Genomic DNA, 21462 nt, shown 5'->3' on the forward strand with positions numbered 1-21462 from the left:
TAACTCTATCAACTGTAAGAAGTAGGCTATGGTGTATGTAATCCACATGGAGCATCCATGTAAAAAACACAACAGCCCCATCAACTGTGTGAGTTCTAAAAGATCAGGACTATCCTGGATGTTCTACATGCAAGACAGAGGAGGAGGAGGAAGAGAATAGGAGGGATAGGTGGAGTAACATACTTAATAGGTAGGCTACTTACAGTGAATTCTCGGACCATGGCAGAATGTAGCCTAATCTGTGATGTTTTAAGCCTAAACGATCTCATTCCGTTGGCTTCCAGAATATCTGATAAAAAAACATGAGCTTGAAAGAGAGTAGTTCTGATCACAGAATATTCTAGAAGACAGTGTTTCTAAGCCTGTGAAGATATGGTTTATTGACCATAAATTGGTGGATAGAGCAAGTCCAGATGATATAAATAGGAGAGGATCATCTGGACTCTCAATTGTTTGAAACCAAATGAAACCAGTTCAAAAGGGAAACCCAGGCCCTGAACCCTGGATCGTTAGACTTGATCCAACGATCCTTGTTCCCAATCTCCCCAGTGTTCAGACATGTGTCATAGCTCTCTAGGGGAGCCTAGTTTATCAAGCGTGATCGGAAACAGAAACGTACAGCGTTTATTTGGCAGGCGCTTTTATTCAAAGCAATATACAGGGGGGAGGGGAGGGGGGATTTCAACCTGCAACTTCTTGATCTGCAGTCGGATACTCTAACCACTGAGCTGATAGTAGGGGGTTTCTACCTGCAGATACTTCTTCCACCCACTAATTAAAACACTTAGCTAGCTCACTGTTTGTTGCGGTTACATGATGCTAAGTAAGTAAGATGTGGATTAGAGAGTTAGGTTAATACCAGAAAGGAACACTTTCAACAACAAGACCAGTTCAGGCACTCTAATAGCAGTGACCTGCAATTAACAATGACAAGCTGTGTTTACACTGGAAGCTAAGCACCAGCAGAAATACCAGAGCCCACTAACCCCAGAGGCCAAAGCCCTCACTATTGATCAGTCCTGTTTGTCATGCTGCCACTGGATGAGGCTCTGGCTTGTTCAACCATCCCAACGGCTCATCTTTTCCTGTCCCACTCATCAAAGAACATCTGGTTAAATGAACACCTCTTGCTAATCACACACACACAAACATACCATTGACTTAATGAGGAACTGGATGGGCGGACAAGAATAACAGCTTCCATCAGCCTAGGATCTTGAAAGGACACTTACGTTACGCCAGATGCAACTTGAAATTACTTGTTTTCTGACAGTACGCCAGCAACTTGAGCATAATTTTATGTCAACATTACTATCACCTAATAGTTCCCACTGACGTATCAATCACCAGCCTGATCTATTATGAACCGCTGGTGATATCTACACATTTACATTTACGAGGCAAGTAGGGTGAAGTGCCTTGCCCAAGGACACAACGTCATTTGGCACGGCGGGGAATCAACCGGCAACCTTCTGATTAACAGCCCGATTCCCTAACCGCTCAGCCATCTGACCAGGACCCATAAAACAGATATATGAACAACGTTTATGGGGGTGAAGATATTACTCGTACAGTACCTGACAAAAACTAGTATGACACTGCAATGCGTTTGCTGTGGTCAGCTGTTGCAAAGAACATCTGGACCATTTCCAAACACACCGGGCACACGAAGCAAGCCAGTCCCAGACTGAGGCACGGTGAACGACCATCCATGACCATGGACATCATGACGAGCAACCTTCTGAAGTCGGTTTACTTTGTGGGCTAGCTAAACAAGCTAACTACGGCGCTTTTCCGTTTGTGAAACTATTGTCTCATACTAGCTTGATTGTCTTTGCAGCCTTTTGAAACAGACCCACATGTTTCCATCTAGATCATAGGAGCCCGTTGAGGGCAGATTTTTAGTTAAACTAACACTGTGGCTACACATGTTCTGTTTGACCACCGAATGTTGTCCACTGGCTGCACATGCTAACATTACAAACAGACTACAAGATAACACACTTTCTAGATAGTCTATTTATTTTATCAATGTATGGGGGTAACTTTAGAGCATTGTAAACATTCTGATAGCACATTGTAAAAATAGTTCTTACTTTGTGGTTTATCCTGAAGAAGAGATCAATGTTTGTGCAAGTCAATCAGCGTTCTCCGTTGTTTGGAACAAGGAATTCCACAGGAAAGGGCTCCTATGGCGGCGGCGGTGGGAGGGCTCCGGTATCACATAGCAACGTGTACTGGGAAAGGAATGACTGCTCTGCCCGTAGACTGCATTCCCGAGAGGATGATCCAAAAGAGATCCGGTGATGCTCAAAATCAAATAGAACAAATATACTAGAAATATTTGAATGTCAATATATGAATTAGACAGAAAGGTGATTTTTTCACTCTTCTACTTTTTATTTTATTTAACTGTGAGAAAGGTACACTGCAAACATAAATGGCCTAGCAGTACATTAATAGAAATTTAGGACAGCCAACCTAGTGAGGAATGATGTACGGGTTCATGGGACAAAAACCTTGGACCCGACAGAAAATACGGATATGACGCAGCACAAACGTGGGGTGTGCGTATCAGAGCCATAGAAAAAATGAAAACATATTTTCTATGGCTCTGGTGCGTATGACATTGAACATTTCAATTGATTATCATTGGTTTAGACGTTTCCTCTAATTTAGACCCGCGTATAACGAAAATTAAGCGCTGTTCTTGATGAGCCATGAATCGAAGCAGTTATCTGACAAGATATTGCTGACCCAAGGTTGTTTTACTTGGGGCTTTAGATGTCAATATAACTAAGAATGGGCATCTGTGAAGCCCTCTTTGACTTCAAAGTGCTACACAAATAAACATGTGTTTGATTTGATTTTAACGTTGTAATCTTCAACGTCTGCATCCAGCACAGATCCAGTACAATTAAAGTTTATGAAAGGTGTTATTCAGGAGGACTTTGCGTAAGGTAGACTTCAGGAGGAGTTTGTTTGTCTGTGTTTGATGGTGCAAATCACTCCACTCTTAGGCCTCAGTGTGCCTGTGTCGGCGATGTCGAAGGACTGGCCGGGCAGCAGGCTGAAGTCAAACCTCTGGAGCAGTTTGGCCATCACAACCTTGGCTTCCATCTACACACACAAACACACATTCACTTTAAGATATCAAGACACCTTATCAGTGTGTGTTTGAGTGTGTGTGTGTGTGTGTGTGAGAAAGAAAGAGAGATAGCAGTGTGTGTGGGTCCACACCTGTGCAAAGTTTTGTCCCAGGCAAGATCGTGGTCCTAGGGCAAAAGGATAGTAGCAGTAGTAGGGCCTGGGAGAAAAATTCAACATCCAAACATTGTTACTTTCTTGTTAGCAGCATCGTAGTCACCTCACATGCTGGATATAGAATGTTCCAGATGGGCCACCTACTTGGCAGCATCAGGGTGAAACCTATCTGGGTCAAAAGTCAGCGGGTCCTTAAAGAATTTATCCAGTCTTCCAGTGACATAGGAATTGAACTGAAACAAGACAAGACATGTTCAACACCAGCCTTAGATAAATAAGTCATACTCTAACAACTCGAACAATAAATGACTACTAAAAACAAAAACTAAGTATAGGCCTGTCTGTTTAGTGGACATGATTCAAGCCAGCGTTGTGTAGATATGGCTGCAGTGTTGTGCAGATGTGGTTGTAGCGTTGTGTAGATATGGCTGCGGCGTTGTGTAGATACGGCTGCAGTGTTGTGTAGATGTGGCTGCAGTGTTGTGTAGATATGGCGGCAGTGTTGTGTAGATGTGGCTGCAGTGTTGTGTAGATATGGCTGCAGTGTTGTGTAGATGTGGCCTCAGTGTTGTGTAGATACGGCTGCAGTGTTGTGTAGATGTGGCTGCAGTGTTGTGTAGATATGGCGGCAGTGTTGTGTAGATGTGGCTGCAGTGTTGTGTAGATACGGCTGCAGTGTTGTGTAGATGTGGCCGCAGCGTTGTGTATATGTGGCTGCAGCGTTGTGTAGATATGGCTGCAGTGTTGTGTAGATACGGCTGCAGTGTTGTGTAGACCTGGATGTAGCTTACAAAGCAGGTAACTCCTCCTGGTATCCGGACACCGCTGATGACCGTGTCATCCGCCAGCCAGCGAGACGTGGAAGGAGCTGTGGAGTACAACCTCAGGGTCTCCTTCAACACCTGAGAGATCAAAGAACACATACAAATCTGTTCAGAAACTGACCAACTATAAATTTAATTAAACAATTGATCTATTTCTCTCTCACCCTATAGGGAGGCAGGGGTGTAGGTTTCATTATGAGGGACAAGTCTTTTGGAAAACGGCAAATCTGTTTGAGCCTCAACTTTACTTTCAGGAACTTTGTCCCCTTTTTCTTTCCAGGCGTTTGATAATCGTACCTGTGAAAGGTAACCCATTTTCCCCAGATCATCGTAGCTGATCTCCTGCTTCATCCCAACAACCTCATCCACCTCTCTCGTCACCCTGGAAACATAAACATGTATCATGACTAAGATGAATACAATTAGGATACATAGAAATGTACTGATGTTTGTAGATTTAGGGGATGTACACATGTAGCCCATATGCAGTGTCACATGTTCAGTCTATCTGAACTGTTTTGCTCACTTTGCTAATATATCTGGTAGTCGTGCCAGTTCCATAATGGCAAAAGCAAGTTGATTTGCTGTTGTTTCTTGTCCTATAAAGAGGAAAAGGACATACATGCAGCACCAGTACAACTAATAATAATTCAGAAACTAAAACATCAGTCTATTAGTGTAGAAGGGTTTTCTATAGTCTCCCACCTGCGATGAAAAACGTCACAAAGTTGTCCAACATCAGCTCCTCATCCTCTTTATCCATGAGTTCCTCTAAAGTGATAAATATATCACAATAAATCCATTGCACATAATGAACACACATTTTCAAATCGTTTTGGGACAAAATGGTATTGGTAGTTTCATGTTAACTTGTTTGTAGAACCGTTGTTGGCTGTTTTGATGATCTGAGTGAGTATGTCTTTAGGAACATCTTCTCCTCTCTGGATCGCCTCCTTCCTCTCGTTAATCCACTCAGCACCTGTGTTCCTCAGCAGCAGAGCAGCCTCATTCACTTCACGGACGAACTTCCGGTTCTTCGGCATGTACTGGAAAAGCGTTGTAGGCGTAACCGAGGTGAATTGGCTAAACTCACCTCAGTCGAAATGACAAACACCCGAGCCATCAAAGAGGTAGCTTTACAGTAGCGTAGCTGGTTAAAACTATGTTTGTAAAGGTTGAAAAAAAAACTTTGAAAAACCTTTGAAAAAAACTAGAAAAGTTTTTGTGTCGTGTAAAAAAGTTTAGAAAAAGAAAAGGTTGAAAAAATATTTTGAAAAAAGATGAAAAGGTTAAAAAGATTACACCCTGTAGCAACCGATAATGTAATAACGGCCAATAATGTAATAACGGCCAATAACGTAATAATTTAAATGTAATACAACCAATAACGTAATAAATTGCCAATAATGTAATAAAGTTCTGGAGCCAATAACGTAATAACTTTTTGTCAATAATGTAATAACTTATTACTTTATTGGCTGGTTATTACGTTATTGGCCCTGCATTGGAAAAAAAACTGTAAATGTAAACTTTCTTTCCAGAAATTGAAGATAAAATTAAGTGATACCTCAGTTATTACATTATTGGCCGTTATTACATTATCGGTTGCTACACATCCCAAAAAAGTTAATTATTGATTTTTTCGAAACGTTGAATTTTTTCGAAAAAGGTTTTGGAAAAAAAATCCCCAAATGAGTAAGCCTCTGAGTACTTGAAGAGGACTCTACTAAACTCTACTGTCCTTTACTCTGCTTTACTCTACACTGTTTTAGGCTTTTCTGTTCTCCTCCTCTCCTTTAACTAAGTGTGGCAAAAACATATTTGTGAAAAAAGGTACGTTATGCTCGAGACAAAGGGAGTTAGCAATCTCAACATGACTGACAAATAGAGTCCAGACTTCTTGACTTTAACTTGAGTGAAAAGTTTAGTCAGCACTTCATCTTTTACCAGTCTTTTTAAACTTGAGTATCTGCGCTTTTACTTGAGTGAAGGATATGTGAATTTTTGCCAACTCTGCCTGTCACATAGGCACTCGTTAGCAGTTTGCATGCTAATCTGTATTTTGGCTGGCTGGTTTTACCTGGAAGGTAAGATCCATCGAACTATACACCATCCCTTTCAGACACAACAGTATGGCGTGAGGGAAAGGGGAGTCCTTCTGCTTCAGCAAGTCCAGATCCACTCCAAATGCCACCTGCAATTGACAACATAAATGCTGGGGTTAATTGTGATTGGTCGAATGCGCTGGGCTGGAAGCCCTTGACTGGCTAACAGTAGTACTGTACAAATCTTGAATGAATTTGTTTTGATGTTTGTTCCATTATGATTCTTATGTGACAAGAATGTTGAGCCCAGCTCAGTTCTAGGTTGATTCTAAGATTAATAAAAGAAGGACACATCAGTGGATTACTATTATCTGATAGTGACCTGGCCTAACACAACTTAACCTTAGCAATGACATCCAAAGTTACACAGTTGACCAGTTGGTGCATGTTGGCATCTGTCTTGCTGTCTGCCAGCTCTCCAAGTGTGTCCATCAGTCGCTCTGCCCTCTCGTTGAACTGACCCATGAGGCCCCTCAGGTACCTGACAGAGACAAGGAGCCAAGACGTCGTAGGCTTGAAATGTACACATGAGGACCTCCATTTTTGTAGTTTTTTTCTGTGTCAGCTGGAGGTGAAGCTTACAAGCTGCTGAAAGCAGGGTCCATGATACGACGTTGCTTGTACCACTGTTCATGATTCTGGGCCGTGACTAGGCCGTTACCTAGGAACCTGGATGGGAGAGAGGTAGAGGAAACAAAAGATGACAACAAATTTGAATTTTGGTCCACAGGGTAAGTCAGAGGTGTAGGTATGTTTTCAAATGTGGATGGGACAGCCTTTTTCTATTTATAACTGAGGATGGGGTCATTAAATATAATATATATTATAGAAAAATATGTTTAAAGGAAATCAAAACAACCATGACAACCCCAACCACCACAGTGTTCATAATGTATAATTAATAACTGACTCAGTAGAAAGATGAAATATGACTGTCGAACAGTGCAGCTATATTTAGGAGCCTCTCACCTTTGTCCAAACAAGCTAAATAGACGTTTGTAGACTATTTCATCTTTGCGGTATTTTGAAGACATCAGGATATCCTGTGAAGACAATACATATTGTGTGTTTATTTTACAGTAGAATAGGGCTGACATAAGAAAAAATTGGTGTGCGGACTGGTTTTATCAGTTTTTTCATCCATTGTTCTTGCAGTTCTACTGATAGCTTAGTTAGCCACCTTGCAAACTTTGCTCTTCTGAACCCTGATCTTCTGCTGTACTTTCTATATGCACAATTTGTACATCAACTGGGATTTTTAAAAAAAAGTGTCTGCTAAATTAGGAAAATGTAACAAGGAGAAGGATAACTGCAGTCAAAGCAGCTGAACGTTTGCTCTACTTATTACACAACAAGAAAATAAAACGTTTTGGGCAGGCTTATATTTTACCTTTGTGGCCTCTGGGCAAGACACAAGAAGGAAAACAACATGCAGGCCATTTAACCGGTACACAGGTCCATATTCTTCAGCCCTGTAGGAGACAGCATCGTCAGTTCGCTGAGGGCTAACTCACAGAGAACGAGAGAGGAACGTATGAGGTAATCTTAGGAGAAAGTTAAAGATGATGGTCACAGCACACAGCAGCAGATAGCGCATCTCACCATTGGAGGAACACATCGTGTATAACTCGATCTTCACGCATCGCCCTGAGAAAATGGGATGTGTGTCCCAATAGAAAACTGGAGGAAGGAATTCAATTAGGTTGTGTTGAACCTGTGTGCGGCAATTAACCTCTACAAATAAAATCCACATTATCAACCCCTCCAGGAAAATGGGATAGTGTCAAAAACGTCCAACCTAAAACTCCTGAATGGGGATTTTTTTAATGGAGATTTATTTCATGTAATTGATATGAGTTTCTGTGTAGACAAGTCAAACTTCGAGGTTGGGTCTCAACAGCTTTGCTGAGTCATAACAGCTGACGGAATGCCAACAAACCAATGTTGGTCTTAGTTCGATTGCAGGGAACTGAAGCACATAATCTAAGCAAAGTATTCAAAGAAGGAATACAAAGTCAAGATTCAAATAGATACGTCTCAGAACAAATGAATACGTCTCAGATAAGATCAATATTATAGCTCATTAGTGAGGACCCCGTTAAGAACTCACCTCGCTCGTGGCGGCCCAGGTATATGATCGTATTTCCAGTGTATGTACTTAATATACAAACAATAACCAACAAATGTGACAAAACATAAAACAATAATGTATACAAGAACGGTAAATGAGAAACTTGCAAAATAACTGAAGAATGCCATGTTCTCGATAGCTGTGTACTATATATCGCTCTTCGCGTAAAATGACATTTTCGATTATGCCAACTATGTGTTGGGCAACTTTTAAATTTCTCTGGATCGCTATGCAACTTCAAGGATGAGCGAAACCAACAACAGGAAAGTTTCTGCGCATGCCCCAGTTTGATGCTTTGTGCTCTGAGTAGCCTATTTAAATCAGTAGTCGGAGTTGTTTGGGAGCCCACGACCTTAAGGAATTAATTTGTTTGGATAATTTGTTGATCCAATCAACTTAAGAGTCCATAAAAAATCTATTTTTCCTAAACGTTTTGTATACAATAACGTCCTGTTCAATGTGACTTCAAAAAGAAGAACTATGGTACGATTATCATGATTCGAAACATATCTTTTTGAAATTTCGAAAAGTTTAGAAACTCAAGGTTGTTTTCCATAAGGCTTTAGATTGGTTAAAGATGCCAATCTATGGGCATCAGTGTAGCCCTCTGCGAGTTAAAAGGGCAACACAAATCAACATCTATTTGATTTGATGTGAACGTAATTTTCCACTGCATCGATCCAGCACTGTTCCAATACAATTTAGACTACATCCGGGTGACATAGGAATTGAACTGCAACAAAACAAGACAAGACATGTTCAACACCAGCCTTAGATAAATAAGTCATACTCTAACAACTCTAACAATAAATGACTACTAATAACAACAACTAAGTATAACCTAGGCCAGTCTGTTTAGTGGACATGATTCAAGCCAGCGTTGTGTAGATATGGCGGCAGTGTTGTGTGGATACGGCTGCAGTGTTGTGTAGATGTGGCTGCAGTGTTGTGTAGATGTGGCTGCAGCGTTGTGTAGATACGGCTGCAGTGTTGTGTAGATATGGCTGCAGCGTTGTGTAGATGTGGCTGCAGCGTTGTGTAGATACGGCTGCAGTGTTGTGTAGATGTGGCTGCAGCTTTGTGTAGATATGGCTGCAGCGTTGTGTATATGTGGCTGCAGTGTTGTGTAGATACGGCTGCAGTGTTGTGTAGATGTAGCTTACAAAGCAGGTGACTCCTCCTGGTATCCGGACACCGCTGATGACCGTGTCGTCCGCCAGCCAGCGAGACGTGGAAGGAGCTGTGGAGTATAACCTCAGGGTCTCCTTCAACACCTGAGAGATCACCACACACACACAAAAAACAGATTAAAATTACACACACAAACAGTTATTAAGAACATTATATTTAGCAGCTGTATTTTCCGTTATTAAAAAAGCTGTCACACCGACAGTTAAAAACGAGCCCACACCCCATACAAAACCACCAACTAAGAATTGACAGACATCAGACATCAGAAGTTATCAAGATGGCTTTTGAGCATCTCTGGAGTTAACTCACAATGACCAGCAGAGGTCAGTAAAGTCACTAGAAAACAAACTGATTTGAACAGATTGAACCTGAATTGAACTGTTTGCGCAACAGGAACTTTGTCCCCTTTTTCTTTCCTGGCGTTTGATAATCGTACCTGTGAAAATCCACTCAGCACCTGTGTTCCTCAGCAGCAGAGTGGCCTCCTTCACTTCATGGACGAACTTCCTGTTTTTCAGCGTGTACTGGAAAAGTGTTGGAAGTGTAACCGAGGTGAATTGGTTAAATTCAGTCCTCATTATAAATAACACCAACACACACACTCGACCAACTAGCTTTTGGTGTAGTAGCTGGTAAAAGAAGAACTTTAAAAAATTGATAGTCGTGTTTGCAAGTGAGAGGATCAGAGTTTGAACCCGGTACTGGGAAGACCAGGAGGAAGTGACACTGACGAGCAGGAGGAAGTGACACTGACGAGCAGGAGGAAGTGACACTGACGAGCAGGACGAAGTGACACTGACGAGCAGGACGAAATGACACTGACGAGCAGGAGGAAGTGACACTGACGAGCAGGAGGAAGTGACACTGACGAGCAGGAGGAAGTGACACTGACGAGCAGGAGAAAGTGACACTGACGAGCAGGAGGAAGTGACACTGACGAGTAGGAGGAAGTGACACTGACGAGCAGGAGGAAGTGACACTGACGAGCAGGAGGAAGTGACACTGACAAGCAGCGAGACTACAGTCGAGAGAGCAGTGCCACCTGTTACATATGCACTCATTGGTAGTTAGCATGATGGCTGGCTCTCAGGGTCAGTTAGTTTTACCTGGAAGGTGTTATCCCTCAAATAATACACCATCCCTTTCAGACACAACAGTATGGCGTGAGGGAAAGGGGAGTCCTTCTGCTTCAGCAAGTCCAGATCCACTCCAAATGCCACCTGCAATTGACAACATAAATGCTGGGGTTAATTGTGATTGGTCGAATGCGCTGGGCTGGAAGCCCTTGACTGGCTAACAGTAGTACCGTGCAAATCTTGAATTAATTCCCTTCGATGTTTGTTCCATTATGATTCTTATGTGACAAGAATGTTGAGCCCAGCTCAATTCTAGGTTGATTCTAAGATCAATAAAGGAAGGACACATCAGTTGATTGCTGTTATCTGATAGTGACCTGGCCTAACACAACTTAACCTTAGCGATGACATCCAGAGTGACACAGTTGACCAGTTGGTGCATGTTGGCATCTGTCTTGCTGTCTGCCAGCTCTCCAAGTGTGTCCATCAGTCGCTCTGCCCTCTCGTTGAACTGACCCATGAGGCCCCTCAGGTACCTGACAGAGACAAGGAGCCAAGACGTCGTAGGCTTCAAGGCTCACATGAGGACCTCCATTTTGGTAGTTTTTTTCTGTGTCGACTGGAGGTGAAGCTTACAAGCAGCTGAAAGCAGGGTCCATGATACGGCGTTGCTTGTACCACTGTTCATGACTCTGGGCCGTGACTAGGCCGTTTCCTAGGAACCTGGATGGGAGAGAGGGAGAGGAAACAAAAGATGACAAAGAATTCGATTTTTTGTCCACAGGTAAGTCAGATGTGTAGGTGTTTTTTGAAAATGTGGTCGGACAGATTTTTAAAATGTATAACTGAGTTATTACATATAATATATATTATATTACTTTTTTTAAAGGAAATTAAGAGTACAATCACAACCCCACCCAGTGTTCATAATTTATAACAACTGGCTGAATTGAAAAAGTCAAATATGACATGACAAACAGTGCAGCTTTATTTAAGCACCTTTGTCCAAATAAAAATGTTGTTTGTAGATCATTTTATCTTTGGGGTATGTAGAAGACATCAGGATATCCTGTGAAGAAAAATTGTATGTTTAAATTACAATACAATAGGGCTGACATGAGAAGAAAAAATAGGGAGGGGGGGGGGGGGGGACTGTGATTTTATCAGTTTTTTCATCCAATGTTCTTGAAGTTCTACTAGCTTAGTTAGCCACCTTGCAAACGATGCTCCTCTAAACCCTGATCTTCTGCTGGACTTTCTATATGCACCATTGGTAGCCTACATCACTGGGATAAAAAGTATCCGCTTAACGAGGTTAATATAAATGTAACAAGGATTAGGATGGATAACTGCACTCTTATTACACAACAAGAAAATAAAGTGTTTTTGCGACACTGCAAAAAATAAATATGTAGGCTATGCAAGAACTTAGAAAGAGAAACTTGCAAGATAACTAAAGAATGCCGTGAACTTTGAAAATATTGGATTAATGTATTCAACTTATTCAACACATGTAAACTTGTCTGCAAAGTTCTCCGAATCGCAAAAGGCTACAACTTCTAGCATGCAGATTAGCGACACCAACAAGAAGAGTAGGCATTTTTCTGCTCAAGACCCATGTTGTTGGTCAGTGATCAAAGTTCGTTCTTCGGTACCGTATGGAATTTCTTTCTTGATAAGGGTTAATGTGTTCGTCGAATTTAGGCTACTTTAGATTTATGAAGGGGCATAACACACACACATAAATCCATGCTTAAGCCTACCGAAGAACAATCCCTACCCAATGACAGGTACTCTAACCACTTAACGAGCAAACCGTGGCATGCGCAGATAAATGCTTTCTTCTTGTTTGTTTCTCTGACCTAGCCTACATCCTGGAAGTTACATTGCGATCTGGAGAAGATTACAGACAAGTTGACCAGAAACACATCAATCCAATAATTATTTTCTACGAACAGCGATATAGTCTACTTCACTATCGAGAACATGGCATTCTTCAGTGCTATTGCAGGTTTATCCTTTTACGTTCTTGCATTAATCTTTGTTTTATGCTGTGTCGCATTTACCGGTTACTGTTTGTATATTAAGTACATACACTGGAAGTACGATCATATACCTGGGCCGCCACGAACGAGGTGAGTCCTAAATTTTGGCCTCGATGACTAAGTAGAATATCTCATCTGAGACGTTTTTATCTGAATCTGAGACTATTATGTTTGCTACAGTTGCCTGCAATTAAACTATGACCAACAGCATTAGTTTTGTTGGCATTACGCCATTTGTTATGACTGCAAGGCTATTGAATCTAATTCTTTTATATTGACTCAACCTCAAAGTTTGACTTTTCCACACACAAACTCATTATGTCAAGACATGAAATTAAGCCACATTTTGTAAACCTACTTGCCTTTGGCAAGACACAACCAAGTACATTCTCAATCATTCTCAATCCAGTGGCGGTTCTAGACTAATTTTACTGGGGGGGGGGGGGGGGGGGGGGGGGGGGGGGGGGGGGGGGGGGCAGGGGGCAGTGTTTAATCAGAGGGGCACATACTTTTTTATTTTGAATTGTATTATTTCAGTTTTCAAATACATTTATTTTTATAGAAAATATTAATGGTATGCATTGACTCTTATTTTAGATTACAGAGAAAGCTAAAGCTAATGTAACCTGGCTGTGCTGACTTAGAGGGAACTGCAATTTAACAGTGTCTCGGAAAATGAAAATACTCAAACCCTTTGTTATTATAATCACATTCATATTTCATTTTTTCTTTAAAAAAAAGAAAGAAAACATAATTCTTCATTATTTTCGTATGAAGAACATACGCAAATGTAGGCAACCTATATGTTGACTTTAATTATTACAATTAATGATATACACCCCGTCACTATGAGGGGCTGATAACACAATAATGCATTTGCATTAGAGACTTATGAGAGTCTACGACGGTGGCTCATGTGCATTCAGTTACTCTGAGTAAAATACGTTTTTACTAAGTCAATACGTGTGTACAAGTCTGCTTTACTTTACAGTCACACCAAGACATAAAGTCTAAATCGACTACTTTGTATGGTGAACTTGTAGTGAGACATCATAAGTATGGTTTGGAGTCTGTTAGCACAAACAGTTTAACTTAAATTTCACAATGAAAAGTTTATAGCCTGTTCTCCTATTCTAAAATGGCCGCAGGGCACGAGAGTAAACAAAAGCTGCAAGACACCCAATGCAACTGCCATGAGACACTGGCGTACCACTATCAACAAAACAGTAACTGTCATCTACCAGTGGAGGCACTGGCATGTACCATTAGCTACTGTCCTGTAGCAGCGCAGATACTGGCATGTACTGGCATGTACCACTTGCTACTGACACGTACCACTAGCTTCACTGGCACATACCACTATGCGCCAGTAGAGGCACTGGCACGTACCACTAGCTACTGTCATGTACCACTAGCTGCTGTCATGTACCAGCGGAGGAACTGGCATCATTGGCATGTACCACTAGCTACTGACACGTACCAACTCACTCCACTGGCACGTACCGCTAGCTCCACTGACACATACCACTAGCTCCACTGACACGTACCACTCGCTCCACTGGCACATACCGCTAGCTACAGTACAGTACAGTTTCGGTTCTAACTGCCTCTTTGTCTATGGTTTTCCCTACTGGTAGCGCTGATATCTGGTCACATGATCCCATGACGAGTTTTTAGACAGTGACGTTGTTACTGACACGTAATGATCGCTCAAAGGTGGTCGGAAAATGAAATTGCCATGCAGTGTGTAGGCCTAATAGGCAGTGGAAATTATCATACTGCTTTGAAAATGTCAGGAGGCAAATTTCCTGGAGGGGTTGATACCATGGATGTTATTATTTGTAGAGCTGTAATGCCGCACACAGGTTCAGCACAACAACTTTGAATTCCTTCCTCCAGTTTTCTATTTGGACACACATCCCATTTCCTGAAGGTGATGCGGGAGGATCGAGTTGTACACGATTTGTTCCTCCAATGGTGAGATGTGTGGTCACATGGTGCTGTGATCATCTTTAACTTTCTTCTAAGATGACGTCATACGCTACTCTCTCGTTCTCTGTGAGTTAGCCCTGAGCGAACTGACGATGCTGTCTCCTACAGGGCTGAAGAATATGGACCTGTGTACCGGATAAATGGCCTGCATGCTGTTTTCCTTTGCGTATCTTGCCCAGAAGCCACAAAAGTAAAATATAGGCCAGAGCAAACGTTCTCATGCAAGAACCGTGGATGAAAAAACTGATAAAACCATTTCGCCCACCAATTTTTCACACAATTGATATTGTCTTCACAGGATATCCTGATGTCTTCTAAGTACCCCAAAGATGATATGGTCTACAAACGTCTATTTAGCTTGTTTGGACAAAGGTGAGAGGCTCCTAAATATAGCTGCACTGTTCGACAGTCATATTTCATCTTTCTACTGAGTCAGTTATTAATTGTACATTATGAACACTGTGGTAGTTGGGGTTATCATGGTTGTTTTGATTTCCTTTAAACATATTTTTCTATAATATATATTATATTTAATGACCCCATCCTCAGTTATAAATAGAAAAAATCTGTCCCATCCACATTTGAAAACACACCTACACATCTGACTTACCTGTGGACAAAAAATCGAATTCTTTGTCATCTTTTGTTTCCTCTCCCTCTCTCCCATCCAGGTTCCTAGGAAACGGCCTAGTCACGGCCCAGAGTCATGAACAGTGGTACAAGCAACGTCGTATCATGGACCCTGCTTTCAGCAGCTTGTAAGCTTCACCTCCAGCTGACACAGAAAAAAAATTGAGGTCCTCATGTGTACAGTTCAAGCGACGTCTTGGCTCCTTGTCTCTGTCAGGTACCTGAGGGGCCTCATGGGTCAGTTCAACGAGAGGGCAGAGCGACTGATGGACACACTTGGAGAGCTGGCAGACAGCAAGACAGATGCCAACATGCACCAACTGGTCAACTGTGTCACTTTGGATGTCATCGCTAAGGTCAGGTTGTGTTAGGCCAGGTCACTATCAGATAATAGTAATCCACTGATGTGTCCTTCTTTTATTAATCTTAGAATCAACCTGGAACTGAGCTGGGCTCAACATTCTTGTCACATAAGAATCATAATGGAACAAACATCAAAACAAATTAATTCAAGATTTGTACGGTACTACTGTTAGCTAGTCAAGGGCTTTCAGCCTAGCGCCTTCGACCAATCACAATTAACCCCATCATTTATGTTGTCAATTGCAGGTGGCATTTGGAGTGGATCTGGACTTGCTGAAGCAGAAGGACTCCCCTTTCCCTCACGCCATACTGTTGTGTCTGAAAGGGATGGTGTATTATTTGAGGGATCACACCTTCCAGGTAAAACTAACTAACCCTGAGAGCCAGCCATGATTCAGATTATCATGTTAACTTCTAACAGGCAGAGTTGCCAAAAGTACACATCCTTCACTCGAGTAAAAGTACAGATACTCATGTTTATAATCAAAGACTGACATGTAACACACTTAAGTAAAAAGTAGCCATTACTACTACTGTTGAACCTCACATCATATTAAAAAATGTATACAAAAACACACTATAACCATGCAACGCATTCGCCAGAAATCCTTTTTGATGCAGACAAAACATCTCCCACATATATGACCATGGGTGATAAGGAATGTCTCTACTCTCAGTCATGTCGACATCGCTAACTCCCTTGGTCTCATGCACAACGTACCTATTTTTTCAACCTTTCAAAAACAAAATGGAAAAAAAATATTTGTTCAACCTTACTAAACATAATTCCCCCCAATTTTTTTTTCTTCTCATCTGAAGCTTTTATGCAGATCATCATGCTGAACACTAACAAGTGCCTATGTAACAGGTGCACTACTGGTCACGCTGCTTGTCAGTTTTGGACTGAGTTTGACTAATTCAACTCGGTTACACTTCCAACACTTTTCCAGTACATGCCGAAGAACCAGAAGTTCGTCCGTGAAGTGAAGGAGGCTTCTCTGCTGCTGAGGAACACAGGTGCTGAGTGGATTAACGAGAGGAAGGAGGCGATCCAGAGAGGAGAAGATGTTCCTAAAGACATCCTTACTCAGATCATCAAAACAGCCAACAAAGGTTCTACAAACAAGTTAACATGAAACTAACAATACCATTTTGTCCAAAAAAGATTTGAAAATGTGTGTTTATTATGTGCAATGGATTTATTGTGATATATTTATCACTTTAGAGGAACTCATGGATAAAGAGGATGAGGAACAGATGTTGGACAACTTTGTGACGTTTTTCATCGCAGGTGGGAGACTTTATAGGAAACCCTTCTACACTAATAGACTGATGTTTTAGTTTCTGAATTATTATTAGTTGTACTGGTGCTGCATGTATGTCCTTTTCCTCTTTATAGGACAAGAAACAACAGCAAATCAACTTGCTTTTGCCATTATGGAACTGGCACGACTACCAGATATATTAGCAAAGTGAGCAAAACAGTTCAGATAGACTGAACATGTGACACTGCATATGGGCTACATGTGTACATCCCCTAAATCTACAAACATCAGTACATTTCTATGTATCCTAATTGTATTCATCTTAGTCATGATACATGTTTATGTTTCCAGGGTGACGAGAGAGGTGGATGAGGTTGTTGGGATGAAGCAGGAGATCAGCTACGATGATCTGGGGAAAATGGGTTACCTTTCACAGGTACGATTATCAAACGCCTGGAAAGAAAAAGGGGACAAAGTTTCTGTTGCGAAAATAGTTAAATTCAGGTTCAATCTGTTAAAATCAGTTAAAAAATCATTTTTTTAGTGACTCTACTGACCTCAGCTGGTCATTGTGAGTTAACTCCAGAGATGATCAGAAGCTATCTTGATCTTTTCTGATATGAGCAAGATGGTTGTAATTTAAGTATTTGGTCTGTCAATTCTTAGTTGATGGTTTTGTAAGGGGGCAAAAGCTTGTTTTGAAATGTAGGTGTGACATATTTTTTAATAACTGAGGATGCAGCCGCTAAATATGATGTTCTTAATCACTGTATGTGTGTGTAATTTCATAGTAATTTAAGTAATAGACGGTCAGTTTCTAAACTTTCTATCTGTTTTTTTTGTGTGGTGATCTCTCAGGTGTTGAAGGAGACCCTGAGGTTGTACCCCACGGCTCCAGGTACGTCTCGCTGGCTGGCGGACGACACGGTCATCAGCGGTGTTCGGATACCAGGAGGAGTCTCCTGCTTTGTAAGCTACATCCACATCTACACAACACTGCAGCCACATCTACAGTATTTTTCGGAAGATAAGACGCATTTTCAATAAGCCGCACCCCACCAGAATGGGAGCTTTGTGTTTGTAAATTGGAGTACAGGCCGCACTGGAATAAAGTCTGCACTTTAAACGGGAACAACTATACCGTAGCGCCGACTAGCATTGAGCCGAACAATGCTCACGACTGTTTGTTTACCCAAACCACTTTCCCATTGGACAGTTTGGATAACGACATTGGCTAAATCAACTTTGGTAGTGTAACCAAGCTCTTTGTAGGTTTGTTTTAGATATAATTGTATATGATCGTGTGGACAATAAGACACAGACGCGGTCTCTTTTCACAACTTGTATTTTCCCACTGCCCTTCTTGACATCGCCATTGGAACAGCCTTCACTGACTTCACGTAGTGCTTACGTCAGCATCAAGCCTACGGCAACTCCCTACTTTAGCAAATCACTGTATTTCCAAGCCCTGATAATGTAACTGAGACGACACAGTAGAAATAATTCCTCTACTAAGTAATAAGCCCCCGTTCAAGTGTTGAGCATTAAATTAGCTGCACGCTCTGTAGAGATCTTGGGACTAAGACACTTTTTTGTTCTAAAACCAGGCTATGAGCCACTTCGAAATAAGAGCCGTACAACCACAAGAAAACTGTCAAATCGGGGTACAAGCTGCGTCTTTATTTCCGAAAAATACGGTACACTACTGTGTATAGTGTGTACAAGATTAACAATTAGTTATTTATTATAGGTTTAGATTCTAGATTCTAGTTTAGTCTAGAAAGTCTGCTAGTAAGGATCAAATAATTCCAATTTACCTGTACTTATTACATATGTTAAATAAACATACAGCTTTGACTTGAATTTCAGCCAATCGGATCCCCTTGTGGCTGATATGAACATGTCTTGTTGCAGTTCAGTTCCTATGTCACTGGAAGACTGGATAAATTCTTTAAGGACCCGCTGACTTTTGACCCAGATAGGTTTCACCCTGATGCTGCCAAGTAGGTGGCCCATCTGGAACATTCTATATCCAGCATGTGAGGTGACTACAATGCTGCTAACAAGAAAGTAACAATGTTTTGATGTTTAATTTTTCTCCCAGGCCCTACTACTGCTACTACCCTTTTGCCCTAGGACCACGATCTTGCCTGGGACAAAACTTTGCACAGGTGTGGACACACACACACTGCTCTCTCTCTCTCTCTCTCTCTCTCTCTCTCTCTCTCTCTCTCTCTCTCTCTCTCTCTCTCTCTCTCTCTCTCTCTCTCTCTCTCTCTCTCTCTCTCTCTCTCTCTCTCTCTCACACACACACACACTCAAACACACACTGATAAGGTGTCTTGATATCTTAAAGTGAATGTGTGTTTGTGTGTGTAGATGGAAGCCAAGGTTGTGATGGCCAAACTGCTCCAGAGGTTTGACTTCAGCCTGCTGCCCGGCCAGTCCTTCGACATCGCCGACACAGGCACACTGAGGCCTAAGAGTGGAGTGATTTGCACCATCAAACACAGACAAACAAACTCCTCCTGAAGTCTACCTTATGCAAAGTCTTTCTGAATAACACCTTTCATAAACTTTAATTGTACTGGATCTGTGCTGGATGCATACGTTGAAAATTCCAACGTTAAAATCAAATCAAACACATGTTTATTTGTGTAGCACTTTGAAGTCAAAGAGGGCTTCACAGAAGCCCATCCTTTGTTATATTGACATCTAAAGCCCCAAGTAAAACAACCTTGGGTCAGCAATATCTTGTCAGATAACTGCTTCGATTCATGGCTCATCAAGAACAGCGCTTAATTTTCGTAATACGCGGGTCTAAATTAGAGGAAACGTCTAAACCAATAATAATCAATTGAAATGTTTAATGTCATACGCACGCCCCACGTTTGTGCTGCGTCATATCCGTATTTTCTGTCCTGTAGTCCATTATAGCAGAACGCTTTTTTAGCACTATTCATTCAGAACCCAAACCAAATTTCTGTGGCCATTGAATTAATCAGTATATTTTCAAGGGCATCTGGTGAATACCTGAATTTGCTAAATGTGAGCTTATGGCCTTCAAAGATTGTTCTGAAATGTCTTAGTATGGTATTCCTCTTAAAAATTTGGTTCAATATTTGGGAATGATTACTAGGGATCAACATAAAAGATGTTTACTTAACTTCAATCCTATTGTTGAAAAAACTAAAAAGAAATTTAATCAGTGGCTTACAGTAGAGGCAGAGTTGTAATTACAAAGGCCAGAGTATATCTCGACTGACTTATTTAGTTAGGGCTTTGCATCTAAATAAAACCTTATGTAAAGAGAATGATAAAATACTGTTTGACTTTATATGGAAAAACAGTACAGTACATTAAAAGTACATTACATTAAGAAATCACTTATCACAAATTCTTATGAAAATGGTGGACTAAATGTTTTGGATTTTGAAACATTAAATAACTAATAACTAATTGGCTTTGTAAGATTATCAGAAATCCAATTTCCATTCGGAACCTTATCCCCTCCCATATTTGTTCAAACCTTGGTAGTATACCATTTTTTCTCAGTTGTAATTATAGTATTAGAAAAATACCGGTTAAACTGTCTGAATGTCATTGCTAAGCCTGTTTGTCGTGGTCTATGATTTACACACATAACCTTTCACCTCATAAGTATTATATATGGAACAATAAGGACATCATATATGAATGCAAATCTTTTTTTTGGAAACATTGGTTTGATAATGGCATCGTATTGGTAGATAAGTCATTTAATGATGATGGTGTACTTTACACTTGTGAAGAGTTTCTGGCACATTATAAGATTCTTGTAACACCAGGGAACTATGCTAGAGTTTTTGATGCAGTATCTTCGAAAGTGTGTACGTTGTTTAGACATTCAACACTGGTTCCCACACCTGATTCAAATGAATGGGTCGTTATCCAGCTCTGCAGAAGCCTGCTTATGACCATTCATTTGAATCAGGTGTGTTGGAGCAGGGAAACATCTAAAACATGCAGGACAGGGGGTCAGGAGGACCAGGGTTGGGAACCACTGTATGTATGATTGTTGTTATAGCCTTGTAATATGTTTATTTAAAGATATGTAATAATCGTTTTGTTAATAAAAAATAAAGGAGCAAGGCAAGCCATTGTTCTGCGTAAGACCGGACGAGCCGGAACTGGAAAGATGGCGTGGTCCGTTTCGCGCTCTCACTTGCCTCACTGCGCCACTGTTCTTTGAACCTCAGTGTGATTATCTGTATACTTTGTGCTTTTTCGAGCAATAAAAAAAAAAAACACAATAAAAATGGGGACGCCATCTTTAAAGAGCAGGATCGCTGTGACTACTGTATATGAGGTCTATAATTATAGGTCGGGTCGGTGTATTCCCAAGAACCTGGACCACATCATTCCTCCCTTTATGTTGGCTGTCCTACATTTCTTTTACTGTACCATTTGTGTTTGTAATGTACCTTTCTCACTGTTTTGATTTAAAAAAAGGCTTGTTGCTTCAGAAAACATTGTTTCCCCCCATCATTAAGGGTCATGCATTTGAGAATAGTTTTGCTATAATAATGTCTCCATT

General features: G+C 41.1%; 2 protein-coding genes across 5 annotated transcripts; one reads left to right on the forward strand and one right to left on the reverse strand.

The window, feature by feature from the left end:
* Positions 1-2376: 2376 nt before the first annotated feature.
* On the reverse strand, positions 2377-9567 carry LOC124469200 (cholesterol 24-hydroxylase-like). 3 transcript variants are annotated; one of them, XM_047022337.1, is made up of 15 exons: positions 8304-9567; positions 7796-7873; positions 7584-7665; positions 7163-7236; positions 6776-6862; positions 6536-6674; positions 6169-6282; positions 4972-5134; positions 4794-4859; positions 4615-4687; positions 4386-4470; positions 4056-4166; positions 3409-3497; positions 3241-3307; positions 2377-3120 (listed from the first exon to the last, which is right to left on the reverse strand). In XM_047022337.1, exons 1-15 carry the CDS (start codon positions 8450-8452, stop codon positions 2968-2970), a joined length of 1530 nt encoding a protein of 509 aa, XP_046878293.1. In that variant the 5' UTR covers positions 8453-9567; the 3' UTR covers positions 2377-2967. The 3 variants fall into 3 exon arrangements, with proteins under 3 accessions (XP_046878293.1, XP_046878294.1, XP_046878295.1); XM_047022338.1 differs by lacking the exon at positions 7796-7873 and having other exon boundaries at positions 8304-9566; XM_047022339.1 differs by having other exon boundaries at positions 7796-8389.
* A 2897-nt stretch (positions 9568-12464) lies between these two features.
* Positions 12465-21118, forward strand: LOC124469199 (cholesterol 24-hydroxylase-like). 2 transcript variants are annotated; one of them, XR_006956266.1, is made up of 15 exons: positions 12465-12726; positions 14536-14613; positions 14737-14818; positions 14927-15000; positions 15300-15386; positions 15476-15614; positions 15868-15981; positions 16572-16734; positions 16847-16912; positions 17021-17093; positions 17238-17322; positions 17745-17855; positions 18756-18889; positions 18991-19057; positions 19266-21118. XR_006956266.1 is itself a non-coding variant. In XM_047022335.1 (15 exons), exons 1-15 carry the CDS (start codon positions 12578-12580, stop codon positions 19416-19418), a joined length of 1530 nt encoding a protein of 509 aa, XP_046878291.1. In that variant the 5' UTR covers positions 12466-12577; the 3' UTR covers positions 19419-21118. The 2 variants fall into 2 exon arrangements, 1 of the variants encoding a protein (XP_046878291.1); XM_047022335.1 differs by having other exon boundaries at positions 12466-12726; positions 18801-18889.
* The last annotated feature ends 344 nt before the right edge of the window (positions 21119-21462 follow it).

Source organism: Hypomesus transpacificus, chromosome 6 (genome assembly GCF_021917145.1).
Source record: "Hypomesus transpacificus isolate Combined female chromosome 6, fHypTra1, whole genome shotgun sequence".
Lineage (NCBI taxonomy): Eukaryota > Metazoa > Chordata > Actinopteri > Osmeriformes > Osmeridae > Hypomesus > Hypomesus transpacificus.